The sequence below is a fragment of the Brachyistius frenatus genome, unplaced genomic scaffold (genome assembly GCF_029030835.1).
Source record: "Brachyistius frenatus isolate BFR_SWC_R1_liver_20210118 unplaced genomic scaffold, ASM2903083v1 Contig_40, whole genome shotgun sequence".
NCBI lineage: Eukaryota > Metazoa > Chordata > Actinopteri > Embiotocidae > Brachyistius > Brachyistius frenatus.
This window is the reverse complement of record NW_027210639.1, coordinates 2,027,240-2,041,313: the sequence shown is the minus strand read 5'-3', so window position 1 is coordinate 2,041,313 and position 14,074 is coordinate 2,027,240. Positions and strand designations below refer to the sequence as shown.

General features: G+C 42.6%; 1 protein-coding gene across 5 annotated transcripts in view; it reads right to left on the bottom strand.

Annotated features, from left to right (window-relative positions):
* klhl32 (kelch-like family member 32) overlaps positions 1 to 13,134 on the bottom strand; it is a 33,856-nt gene extending 20,722 nt beyond the window's left edge. For 2 of the 5 annotated variants that reach the window (XM_069702128.1, XM_069702130.1), the window contains exons 1-4: positions 12,939 to 13,132; positions 11,240 to 11,361; positions 6,480 to 6,660; positions 1,232 to 1,339 (exon numbers count right to left, since the gene is read on the bottom strand). In XM_069702128.1, the coding sequence (XP_069558229.1) occupies positions 1,232 to 1,339; positions 6,480 to 6,660; positions 11,240 to 11,262 (312 nt within the window). In that variant the 5' untranslated portion in view covers positions 11,263 to 11,361; positions 12,939 to 13,132. Of the gene's footprint in view, positions 1 to 1,231; positions 1,340 to 6,479; positions 6,661 to 11,239; positions 11,362 to 12,938 lie in introns of all 5 variants that reach the window. The other 3 variants (XM_069702132.1, XM_069702129.1, XM_069702131.1) reach the window with 3 other exon arrangements.
* Positions 13,135 to 14,074: the final 940 nt, after the last annotated feature.

Here is a 14,074-nt window from a genome sequence, read left to right as displayed (position 1 = left end):
CAGCCATCCTGCAGCAGGAGCTTATGCTGCTGAGATTAAAGAGTTAATCTGCAAATTCCATGTTTTGATTTATTTTTGTAACATGTTAGGCCCTGATGAACTGTAACTACAGTTCAACTTGACTATTTCAAATGCATGTTATTTCAGGGGAAATGGCATTTAATTATTCCACTAGTAATAGCTGCGGTTACTTGCACAGAGATTATTTTTGTAACACACTGTGTCAGCTCATAAAAAAAACAGTATGATGCATTGCTGCAAATTAAAAAAAAAAAAAACAGCAGTATAGCTACACAGTATGCAGAATTAGCTGCCCATTGACCATTTACCGCAGTTTTATTGTTTACACATGATGCATTATTAACAATAATTCCATTAGAAATACTGCATTGTATGAAAATGTGACACTCGTTTTAGTTTCAATATTTATGTCTCAAAAAGGCACCGCATCATTGCCACTGCTGGCTACATGCTAGTTAGCTAAGCATGTTAGTCATCTGTGCTAGGCGGGTTTAGTTTTTAAGCCATGTCAAAGTTAATGTCCTTATGAAGCCTGTCACATGTGCTTGTTGATAATAGCAAGAATGCATTGGTGACTGGCAAGCCGACAGACCATAGAGCTGTTCGCCGGAGGGCTCATTTTACTTTATTTAAAGGCATGAGGAAGCTGGAGACCTGCCGGCAACATGCTTCCACTCAGCTTTGTATTGAGAAGATGATGTTATAATAAAAGATTGTTTTGTGTTCTGGAGGGAGGGAGGGAGGGAGGGTGTGTGTGTGTGTGTGTGTGTGTGTGTGTGTGTGTGTGTGTGTGTGTGTGTGTGTGTGTGTGTGTGTGTGTGTGTGGTTTACGGGCTAAATACTTTGGACAACTGAGCAGGCCATGACATTGAAATGAACCCGCCAACCATGTAGTTTTGTCTATGCAGATACGATATAGAAAAAAGGGCTGTTTAAGCTTCGGAAGGTTTCATTAGATCAGAGTTACAGAGTCAGAGAGCTCGGTATTGCTGATTGGTCCAAACATCATTTATCATTAGTAGCCTACTGGGCTTCACCCACATTTAAGCAAATGTTGTCATATGTGTAGATAAATAATTCTGGTCATAATTCTGATGTAGTATTAAAAAAAAAAAAAAGAGAGAGACATTTATTAGTCATAAGATATTATCACTTCTCAGCAGACAGAACTCTTTTCTTTGTCTGTTCGGCGGTGATGGCTCATGCTCACCTGTCCAGTGTAGGCGAAGTCTAAAGCGTGCTTCAGTCCAACGCTGGTCACTCCTTGCAGAGTAACTTCGTCTGCCTCGCTCTCCACCATGCACAGGCTGAACATAGCCTGGTAACACACAGCCAAAACATAACTGTCAGCTGAGGGAACGCTACACAAATATAGATCTTTAGTTCAATAAAACAAACCAACTGGGAGAAAACCATTGGGAGACTGCATTAAAAACAATCCAATAATCATGGACATTGATGGTAAAATCAATTCAGCTTCATTCCTCCAGTCCTCCAGTGATGACTTTAAGCTCATCTTATAACATCTGTAGGTTATGAGAGCCTTGACAGGCTGAGGAATCAGTTGTGTGTGTACGTGCTGAAAAAACAGCATTAATCAAGGCGCAACATCCCAGAGCGTCTGTGTATTGATTATGCTGCTTTGACCCTGGAGGTCAGCAGAAATAAATAGCACAATCAGTACTTTCTGCGGTACCTCTCTGTTTTTCTCCCATCCTGTCACGCACACGTACACACAGCCACAGTCACACGTGCGCTCGCCACACTCCATTTGAAATCAAAGCAGCGGACGCTGTGTCTGCAGTCTGGCCCTGCTGTGCGTGAGTCCAGCTTGCTGCTTGCTAATCAAAGCTATTGACTGGTGTCACTCCATGAGAGGATGACAGAGCCATTGATCAGGGCCAACCAGCCGAGCGCAGCGGTGTGGGGAGGAAGAGAGAAACGGGTGATGGGTCAAATGTGGCCACGGTGTAGATCAATTCTACTTGTCATCTTAGTTATGAGCAAGAGCAATGTCAGAAAGCCTTTACGTTAGTGGTTTGTATGTTTCTTCTTGATTGTAATGAGACAAACAGTATGAGCATAGACTGCTTTTAAAAAGTAATTGTATCCGCTGTAGGCAATTTCTTTCCTCCCTGTTTCATTGCCTTGGGATAGTGATCTAGCTAACTCACAATTTGAAAGTATCATTTTAATCACAGTAGCAGTGTGCAGCGCAGTCGCTCTGCTCTGGCTCTGCCGAGAGACTGGTGAGTAACAGCATTATGAGCTTCAAGGGCCCTCGGGCTGGCCGGTCCTTGCTGCATCTCTTTCTGTCACGGAAACGACATTCATTCCTCCCAAAACTCATCCAATTCTCCCTGATTCATCGCACACATGAGCTTTAACCAGGAACAGACCCCCCTCCTCCTCCAGCAAATGGCCCTTCTGTGTTGCGAGCGTGATGTGCGAGGGGCAGGGTCGACTTGAGGCCATGCTGAGTTTTAACCAAGGCCTGCGCATCTCTCCTCAGAACTCAGCCTTGTTGATTCACCACTGTGCTAATTAAAAATCTACTGGACCGCCGAGCACAGGAGGGCCTGTGGTTAAACCCGGGGTGTGATGGGGGCTGAGCTGTGGTCAGCGTGTGCACCAGTGTAAAACACACACAGGCAGAAAGTAAAAGATACGAGTGCACACGATACCGACTGCTTCCCATGTTCGCTGTTGGTGTGTGTCTGTGTGTTAGCGGGTACATTGAGAGAGGACACCCTGAGAACGTTGGCAGAGCCGCTCCCCTCCAGCGTGAACGCCCCTGACCTTGGTGGAGGAGCGGAGCGAGCGCTGCTGGTGACGGATGGCTCCTCTGACTTGGGATACGGATCCAGCGCAGAGACACATTGCGCCACCGAGCCGCGCTCACTGCAGTCCTCTCACACGATGCTGCAGTGGGGGTGCAGCGTTGCAGTTGGCCTGACCTGCCAGCAAAATGTATGCGTGTCTGCTCGGTGTGATACCAGAGCGGACTCGTGACTTCCTCACGCTTCCAGTGAAATATTACAATGTTCAGGGAGGCTGATTCCATGTCGGAGAGAAATATTGTGCTTTCTCTCTTGGGAGATGAGGCTACATTTACTAGTAGCCTTGTCATGGGAATTCATCTTACCCAACCCCAGTGGCCAAACGAAATTTAGTTGCCACTTAAATTGATTTTGCACTATTACATAGCTGTACTTGACTACAATGCAGACCTACATATTGTTCTTGTTGCATAAACCGTACAATGATTCTAAAATATTATCCACAGAATAAACTACTGAGCTGTAAATAAAGCATTTATAATTAGTTCCACTGCTTCTCAGCTACCTTAAAATGACCATGTGCAGTAATTCATTGTTGAAAGTGGTTCAATATAAGGCATTACACCTCTAAAGAGGTCACTCTGCTGCTTACGTTTGCCTTTTGTGTTACCTGTAGAATTCTCTTGTAGCGTTTCAGTTTACATTCTCTGTTTTTAGTGTCTTCTTCCTCTTGCCTGCCTTTGCTGGCACGTTGCTATGGTTTTTTGACATGCTACCTGTACATGAGTGAAATAGTGTGAAACCACAGGCATCGCATGTGAACAAACCAGAGGCCAATCAATTAAATCATTGCCTTACAGTGCTACTAGTGAGGTACCTTTGAATAAAGGTACGGTTGAAGACATGACTTCCACCTGAATGTTTACAGCAGCTGTAGTAAAGTATAATTGTAATGCTTCTTCCACAGCTGCTGAAATTTCATACAATGCCCAGGGCTCAGCTGCTGTGCTTTTTGAAGACAAAAGCAGGTATCAATGGCTGTTAAGACTGGAGCCGCCAACTGTTAAAATGTTGTGCCAATATTGTTAATCTCTCACTGAAATAAGCAAAGTGTACAAAGATTCAGAATTCTGACTTTGTAGAAAAGCCTGTGAAACCCCACCACGATCATTGAACTCATAACCGTTAAAAGACACTACCAGTTCTACTGATAATATTCTGGTATGTCATGAGAAAATGTTGCATGAGCTTCCTGTTCTTCAAACATGGCTTAACTACTTCAAGCTGATCCTGTATTTTCTCAGGCGATTCAAGTGAACTTGGTTCTTCAAAGTATTTAAAGGATTGATTCGTTAATCTTAGATGAAGTTATCTTAAATAATAATGAACTCTTATTTAATACACACGACAATAGTAGAAAGACACAACCGTGATCAGCACTCTTGCGATTGGCTGAGTATTAATGATGTGGTGGGAGCCAGATGACATATCCTGATGAAGGCTCCTGGATACAAGTCTCACTTTTCTGTCTCAGCAATATTACAATGTTTCAGCACTTCCTCCATAATTAGATGATTGAGATGCTTTTCAAATGTGGTATTAACATGTATTCTGGGATCACTCATTTAGATCTGCAGACCACATTCAGAGGAGCACTGGGACACATGACCACACTCTTTTAGCAGTGTGAACATGTGACCTGGGGAACAATGAAGGCCACCAACTCAACTGACATCCTCTGAATAAATAGAACTATTGACTGCAGCTCTCTGTGCCACATTCCTGTGTTTGTATCTTACCCAGTGCTTCCACATGTCACCATTATGTAACAGCAGGTTCTTTTCTTTGCATGTTTGTTTTCTCCCTCCACTCAAACAATTCTCACACCTGAAGACTTCTGTCTGCTCTTCTTTTATTTTTTATTTCCAGAAAAAACATCCAGTGTGATTCTGCCGAGCGCAGCGGCACTGTTCAGAGACTAGAAGAGATTTACCTGCATGCGGAACAGGTGGCTGTAAAGCAGCTGTTTAGCGATTAAAAACACAAGCTGTGAGGCTTGTTTCACAAAAGCCTCCTCTGGGTTTAGGGTCAGGGTTTAAATGTGGCTCCAGTGAGTGACGGTCTCATTTTATTAAATGCCTGGTACTTCAACTCCTCTGCTCACATTTCTGTACGTGCTCACGTGTTTAGAACAAACAGTGTTAGGTCTGAATAGTGAATTAAGCTAATGTTCACAATTAATTTCTTCTCTTTCCCTTCTCCAGACGTACATTATATCAAGGTCTTGCTTGTTAAAAAGGAGTTTTTCCTGCCAGCTATCACTCAGGTAGAATCCTTGAATTGGTGGGTTTCTCTGTAATTTTTTAAGGTTCTGTTATGAGCATTTGTAACTTAACATGCCAGATGTTTGTGTGTGTGTGTGTGTGTGTGTGTGTGTGTGTGTGTGTGTGTGTGTGTGTGTGTGTGTGTGTGTGTGTGTGTGTGTGTGTGTGTGTGTGTGTGTGTGTGTGTGTGTGTGTGTGTGTGTGTGTGTGTGTGCGCTCTCTCTGAGGAGGGTGGTGTGTGATGCTGCTGCGACTGATTTGGCCGCGTCTCCCCAAGCTGTCCAGTCATCTCAGTAATGTGATGGGACTGGAAGAGACAGGTGACACATTCAAGACGAGTCCCAAGTAAACAACTCGCGCTCGGTCAGGTATTTCATTACAATCACTCATATCCACTGGACTTGATAATGTACTATCATCTCTGCTAATTGTGCGGGTGTTTGTCGGTGTGAGTGTGAGAAAAGAAGCCAGAGAGAGAGAGAACACGGTTGCTATTCCCGACACAAGGCATCTTCATCTTCATCTTCATCTTCACAGTGAATTAACTAAATGAAACCCAGCGGTGGAGTCAGATGACGAAATGAAGATAATGTTGTTAAGGCATTACAGAGGAACAGGGGAGCAGCAGTGAGTTTTTCTTGCTCACTGTAGCAGGCTGATCTAATAATCTGAGTGCTGGAACAACAGCGCTGCTCAGCTCAGCTGGAACTTGAAAGAGGGGCATTTAGAAACGGAGCCCGAGAACAAAAGTGAAGAGGACGAACAAAAGGAGGAGAGGAGTGTGACTCGCCCACCCCCAACTCTCTGCATAGACCAGTAAAAATAACCTACACAAACACAGGAGGACTAATCCCTGGGCAACTTGGACATATTTAATCTGCCTCTCATTTTCAAAAGGGATTAATTTCTGTCGTCTAATCTGCTCAGAGTCCCTAAATCAAATCTCATCGGTGCACTTTTCCCTCTGAGGTCCATCTCAGGAAATCTCGTGTTTGGCTGCCTGACAGCCTGAGTTTACCTAGAGCTACCTCTATGGCTCAGCTAGGCACAGAGAGCAGGCGAAAGCAAACACAAGGGCTGTGGGGGATGATCTGCTGTAGCAGTGGAACTGTCAGTGCTTTGTATTTTGTGCCATCTGTGGTTACAAACGTGACCCTTTTCATAACAAAAAAGTTTCATTTTTCTCACAGGATGGAAGAGAGTTAAACAGTCTTTCTACAATTCTAGGACCTTCTGAACCCCTTCATGATTTCATTTTTTTTTTTTTTTTAAATAAATGCAACCATCAGTGACAGTGTGTGATCCTTTGCATCAGTCTTACCACTACACAAAGAAAATGTGTTCCAGGACTCACCCTGAAGTAATCACTGCACGCTGCCAGGACGGCTTTGTGGGCGTGGAACTTCTGCTCGCCAGCAACCAGGGTGACGTCACACAGCAGGCCGTCCTTCCTCTGCTGGTTGAGGGCAGAAAGGACCGAGTCCTGGTGGGACTTTGACTGGCAGAGCCTCTGTCCTGTCAGCATCTCCCTACTACTGCACATGGACACACACACAGATATGTTAGTGAACTGGATTTTACTGCACAAGACAAAGCTCTGACTGTATATTAATGACACTGATAATAAAGACAATAACAACTACAACTACCCTGATTTCTGTCACTACAACTGGTGTTTCATCACTACCACTATAACTGGACCCTTTAATACACACACACCTTAATAAATTTAAGATTATAAGGGTTCTTTTATATTTTTGGACAGCTAAACTACTTTAACAGTACAGTAGTACTAAAAGCAACAGCAGTGCAGGCCGTTGGGATGGCAGTGTTGTTTGGACAGTACAGCTTTGGTTCAGACGGAAATAACCACTAGAAGATTTTGCCCAGACAATCATGGTCTACAAAGAACAACTCCCACTCACTTTGATGATCACCTGACTTTCCCCCCAGCGGCATCATGAGGCTGTCATATTTTGTTTTTTAAGTTAATTAGCTAAGGGACCCAGGGGATGAATTAAGAACATTAATTTGGATTTAGTAATTCCCTGACTTTTAATCTAACACCACCAGCAGGTCATAGTTTTCACTTCACAGTCATGATTCCCAGTGGATCAGTCAAAATGGATTTTATTCACCACCTTTTTCATCTAGCATCACTATAAGCTTGTTGTTTGCAGTTTTCAGTGAAATAACTCTGAAGCTAATGGATGCTCTGCACTGAAATTCGGTGCAGACCAGGCAACATCCCACCAATTAGTTTATGAAGTGCTGTTTTGAAGCCTAAAGTCTGGCATTTTGGTCATCGCCATCGTAGACTTTTGGATCCGAGAACCCAAAGACATTAAGCCCTCCTACCTACATCACCAACCTGACTGCACCCCAGGCATGTCAGTTAAACCAGACAGGCCCCTAAACATACCCCTCTTTTCGGCCTACCGTGTAATGTTGCAACTATTTTCAGAAGGACCCCCAGAACGCTGATCAGAATACATGCATATAGCAAATGACAATGACTCGTGGTAAATATGTACCGACTTTGTATTTCATGAAGTTGATGCTTTTTGAATTGGTGTCTATTGGAGCTGAGGTTTTTTTGGAGGCAGCCCCCAGTCACCCGTGTTGGCTTCACTTTTCAGACCATGAGACTGGGTCTATTTTTACACAGTCTATGGTGCACACATTGATTGTCCCTCCCAAGATTAAATGTAATAACTTTGGTGATCCTTTAAATTTTCCTCTGGTGCCATCAGCTAAAAATTCAAATTTGTCCTGCACTTTTATTGATATTTATGAAAAAAAAAAAAAAACTGCCAAATGAATGATATTTCCATGAACCTCTTTACTTAGCATTTAGTAATCAACAAATGTTGAACTGCTATCACACTAATCTAAAACGGTGAACATCTTACTACACAGTAAATCTAACATCCACTAAACACCACAATGTTAGCATTGTCATGGCAGACATGTTTTCATGACAACATTAGCAATTTGCTCAAAGTAGCACTGGGTTGCAAAGTGTCGTTGGAGTCTTGTTAAGATTTCAGTTGTTGTCAGCTCATTGAATATTTCGACGTCAGCACCGTTATGAGGTGGGTCCGAAAAGCAAAAACACAAAAAGGAGGTTAAAAAAGTACAAGTTTATTAAACACAAAAAGTGGAACTCCAGCAGGGGTGAAACATCTAAAAGGCCAGACAAAGGTGGTTCCAAAAAAACCTAACTAAAAACTTAACAAAATCAAACAAACAGATGCAGGTGAAATACAAAAGAACTTACAGAGAACACGAGCAACTCATGAAATTCCAAAAGAGGTTGCTTGGCAGGAAATGGAAATGAACCCGACAGGGAACACTGACAAAGAACAGAGGAGGAGAGAGAACTAAATATACTGAGTGTTGATGAGAAAACGAGACACAGGTGAGGGCAAAAACAGGCGGTAAAAACACTGAGACAGGAAGTAAAGTAAAAAAAAAAAAAAAAAGAAAGGAAAGAAACTTTCAAAATAAAACAGGAGACATAAAACTGAAACAGGTTTCATTCGTTTTTGAGTATGTTAAAGCAGCCAAAAAGGCAATTTATTTGTAAGAAGAATAATAGGGAATAATAATTCCTTGCATTATAATAGGACCTTCGCACCACTCGGTGTTCGGGCCCTAAAAAAGACTACAAAACAAACACCAAGTCCAAACCATGACCAGCAGTCTTTTTGAAAACAGCAACCGTGACTAAAAGGGTGACAGTCTAATTTGTAGATACATGTATTATACAATCACATTTATGTTGCCATGGCAACTAATAGTGCATCTACAGAGAACATTAGTGGTAAAAAGGGAAATGCAAGTCATTAAGATGTAGAATTAAATATAGATTATTTAATTGTATTTGTTTTCCATTTTTGAAATTGAATCCTAAATGAAGACAAGTGACTCATACTTTCTCTAATGAATGATATTTCAATTTGTCCCGACCCTTGCAAAACAAATCGCAGGTCTCAAGCTTCTTTGTGATGGATAAGAACAATACACTGACTACAGAACATGTCTGAAAGAGACTGACCGACTGTACGCTGTGGACCCATGTAACAGCAAATATACCCTGTTTTCAAATCCACCCTAAGTCCCTCTCTGCTTGTACCCATCCATCAGCAGCACGCTACCCTGTCCTCCCAAATCCATCTCTGTCCACTTCCAGTCCCACCCGTCACTCTAAATGCTGCTGCTTGCCAGGAGGCTTGCTCTGTCACCTTCATGGTGACAGGGTGTAAGACAGAGGAAATAATGTGTGTGTGTGTGTGTGGTGGGTGCGTGCGTGTGTGCAAACTGGGCCGGAGATAGCATGAATGATGACTCAGGTTGTTTGTTTGGTAGTTGGACCCCGCCGGAGGAGGAGCCGAGGGAGAAAGGAACAAAATTGCCTTGTAGGACGAGAGGGAAGCAAAATTATACGCTTTAACAACCCAACAGTGGTCAAGGGGATTTGAAGAAAGATCGAGGCCACTGATGCCCCAGATGATGATGATGATGATTATATGAAAATATAAAGACCAAATAACATCTTATACTGCCATAAGTTTTTAGTTAAAGACCATGAATTTTCCTACACAATAAAGGGATTTTTGAACTGTGAAGTTGGAAGAAGAATGGTCAAAACTGAAGCAGCAAAAGATGCGATATTCTGACTTTAAGTGCGAAATCCACCCGTCAGCCCACTACAGGGTACCACGTCAAGTGTCACATTTTGCTTCGCCTATTGCATTAAAAGCAAGGTGCCTCAGGTTTAGCCATAAAAAAAAAACATGTGGTTAGTGTCAGGTACAAAAAGGTTAGAATTACGGACTAGAGCCCTGGATTTCTTGGTGAAAGTCCTGGTCCTGAGATTTATCCGTCCTACCACCCTAACCTACCTCCCTACTCGACTTTATCACTTTTGTATTTCGTCACATGACCTGAATCATCACATGACTTCCAAGTTCAACCCTCGTTGTACGTGCATGTACTTTTCACGCGTAGGTGATACCGCGAGACCAAAAATACAGGATCTTACATTTCCCACGATGCTACTGACTTTGTTAGACTCTCTTTGCTCAGATGTTTCAACCTTAATGCCAATAAATTGGGCTACAAGCTTTCTGTTGTCCACGAGCTCTAAGCAAGACGATGTTATGGATGTTATTTTTCTCCTCCAGAGCCACAGTAGAGCTCCTGTGAATAGTTAATTGACCTTGATGCGGAAAATATCTTCAAAATTAAAGCCACTAGGTTATCATAGTGTCTTTTAGCAGTGAGTACAAGTCTTCCACAATTATTTCTCTAATTATACCACTGAAGGGGGCACCAAGTCAAAAGATCCCATAAATGGTGGCTTTAAAAAGGCAAACAAGGTGTTCCATTTTAAGGGAAAGGTGGGCAGCCTAACTTTAAATTACTTTGCCATTATATTCTACATAGTTTTCTTCATTTTATGAAAAGGTCCGTAAAACTATTATCATACATAATAGGTGAGACAGCTCGACAGTTGCGTGATGATGCGATAACGGGGGCACTGTAGTATTTCAGTCAGTACATCATCCTGCTGCTGAAAATAATCCTCAAACACACACTAAACATACAATTTACTCCTATTTAAGTAAAATGTGCTTAAACAATGCCCAGTATTTTCTTTTTTTATGAAACTACATATTGATGACCCATTTTTAAGGTTTAGAAAGTACATTCAGTATGAATGACTGGGTTTGAGGAGGAGAGCCATAGATGGGATGCATTGAAAGTACCGAGACTCACACATTGTTTGTGATCTGCAGTGGAGTTTCTCCTGGTAACCGCGTTTATGTTCAAACAATAAGTTATACTTGAAGAAGATTGTATGGATTACCTGTTTAAAGAGCTAACAGAGAGAGCTGCATCCTGGGAACATCTCATTGGACAACATATTGATCCTACGGGCTCCTCCTCATGTTGAATCAAAGAATAGTGATCTCAGCTTGTCTGTATTTGCAGTCGGTGCATTTTTCACTGCATATACAGTTACTGCTACTTAAAGATTATCTTCTGTTTTTGCTGTGAAACATGAGCATGGATGTGAAGTATGCGTGGACTGACCGAGCCACCTACCTGAGGCTGGGTTCAGAAGGCATGCCCCTAGACAAAGGAGGAGAAGATGAAGGTGGAGGTGGAGGGGAGGTGCTATGAGGCTCCTGAGGACGGTAGTCTCCTCACTGGGCACATACATCAGCCTGATAGGAAAGAACAGCATGTCAGCTTTACTCAGTCCATCCACTCGACCAAGCCCCCCTTGTGACAACCGCCTGCGCGACGTGTGAAGAGATGCTCCCACACGTCAGGCCTAATGCTGACTTCTCCCTTCACTCGGCCATGCTTTTGTTGACTCGGACGATTCCTCTAGCTGTTCTTTCAAGGCCTTTTTCATGTAAAGCACAGACGCTGTGGCAGATACAAGCAGCTCCACTTCAGAGGAGGGAATAAACAAGCACAGCACTTCTCAGAACAAGCTGGGTGTCCAAATTACACCAAGTCCTTCTGCTGTAACTACAGCCTTGACATAATGTGCTACACACCTGAATCCGATAGCCCACAGTTAATACCCAGCAGCACAAGAGGTCAGTACAGATGCACTCAGACATCCAAGCTGCTCTGATTGAAACACTACTCACCCGCAATGCAATAATAAGGCATCCCATCCTCTCTATTCCAATTTCATATAAGGAGTCTGTGTGCAGTTAACCGTCGTGTTGTCCTTGGGTCAAAATGACCTGCAGCTGTGTTCAACCAAGTTCTATTTTATTTTCACATTTTTTGGGGGATCATTGGTGACAAGGAGGCTGTGAGGGTTTCTTTAAAGAATGATGACCAATGATCCCAAACAATATAAAAATATAGAAATAAAATAGAACTTGGTTGAACACAGCTGCGGGTCATTTTGACCCGAGGACAACACGAGGGTTAAGTGTAGTAGACAGAGCTGAGTGTAGCCTACTACTGGCTGCTCTTGAGTGCAGTCCCCATTGAGATCTAGCCATCGATCTGTTCATGAGTGACCTTCAGACGTATGGTCACAGGCGACTGCCATTGACTGATGAGGGAAAGAAGGAGCTTACCATGTAGCTCTAAGTCCAGCTCAACACATGCAGCACTCATGATATATGGTGGTTTTAAGATTTCAAATTAAGTAGTGATTTATATTGATCGTTACCTCCCTTGTCTAAATGTTCTCAATATGGTTTAGATTAGGAAGTTTAAACATTGAATTTAGTAATATTACATACCTTATAGGATTTTTCATGATGTCTAATTGAGAAATGAGCATTAGAAAATATTAAACATGTTCGGAAGGCAAATATATTCAGGATCTGATCATCACAATAAGTAGGCCATTGTTGCCCACGAAACACTGTAATCTCCTGACCGAAAACAGCCACATTGTAAATGTCTTTTGCGCACACGACACATTTAGGATTTACGCACGAACAGCGCGCAGGGGAGCTGCGATTGGGGAGAAGGAGGAAGGTTTGGGTTGCCAGATAAGCAGACACCGTTAGTGAATTAACTGTCACTTTTCAAAAGCTCCCAGCTGTCAAAAGGTCTCCTAGCAACAGGCCAGCGCCTGGGTCCACAAACTATGGGGACGAAGAAGAGAACAACCTCCCCCGTATGAGCAGAATAATCCTGTTGCATGCAGCACAGAGCGCAATCACACCATCCACAGCAAATTCTATTTAGAGCGCCGCACGGCTTTGCAGGAATTTACTGTATTCAGCTTCGTCCTATCTTAATGTGCCACAAGCTTACGCACCTCATATGAATGTGTTATGAGTCAGTCGCGTCCCCTTTAGCGGCGCCTCCGTTTCAAATGTCATTTGATGTCCGAGGTTGGGCTCTTTTACATCAACGGCGAAACGAAAGGAGAGTGCAGCGTCGGACAGATGCGCTCCGTTATCACCGACACTTTATTGGTCACACTGTAGCACCTAAATTGTTACATTGTAACCCCGCCTCTCCACGGCGGTCACATGGAAATGGACAGAGTCGGGAGAGAGCGCCTCCAGGTGGATAATTGGGACATAGCAGATTGTGTGGATGTTTGTGTTCACTACATTCAGTATGATAGGCAGCTGTTGGGACACCAGGGGTCCTCGTAGGATTTCTTTGGAGTCGACAGCAAACTGAAGAGCACTACTGTGGTTCACGTTAGGGTCATTTAATACTGTGCTGTTCCAGTAATAACTGATGATTAGAGAAAATCAATTCGCGATTATGGACTAGCATTACTGTTATCCTCAGCTGTGATGTTATTGTTATTTATTCATGTATATGTATTTATTTACGTTTACATTAATTCATATATTCCTGGAAACGTCAATTGGATGCGGCACCTTTTGTTTAAATCTGACTTCCATCTAGCGCTATTGAGGAAAACGACACCAGCATCCTCCCTGATCTCTCTGTGTCCATGAAAAAGCGATAGCACCGCCTGTTCATATTGGGTGTAAAGTGCACGGAGTTTAACAAAAATGTGTAAATGTTGTCATAATTAATATACAAGTTGGTTTATTTTAATAAACCCTAAAAACAATATAGTGTCTCAAGTTTCAGATTCATAAATCCACTCAGTCTGCCCCGCTCTGGATTGTTCCATCCTCTATCCAACTCGCACCTATGCTGATATCCGTCAATTCTCAAGTTGTTACTATTCTTGGGGCATCCAAGTGCTTTGGAGCCACAAGTTAAGTGAGACGAAAGGTCAGAATCAAATTTACAGTTATTTATTTTTTTTATCTTAAGTCTTCTAAGAGTGTTGTTCAAATAATGTCCTTTCCAAAAAATGCACAACTATCAAGCGAAACTATAACGAAATATTATTTCAACCAAAATGTTTGGTTCAACTCCCTTTGGATACTGAACCAACATTGTATATTTTCTTACCAGTTT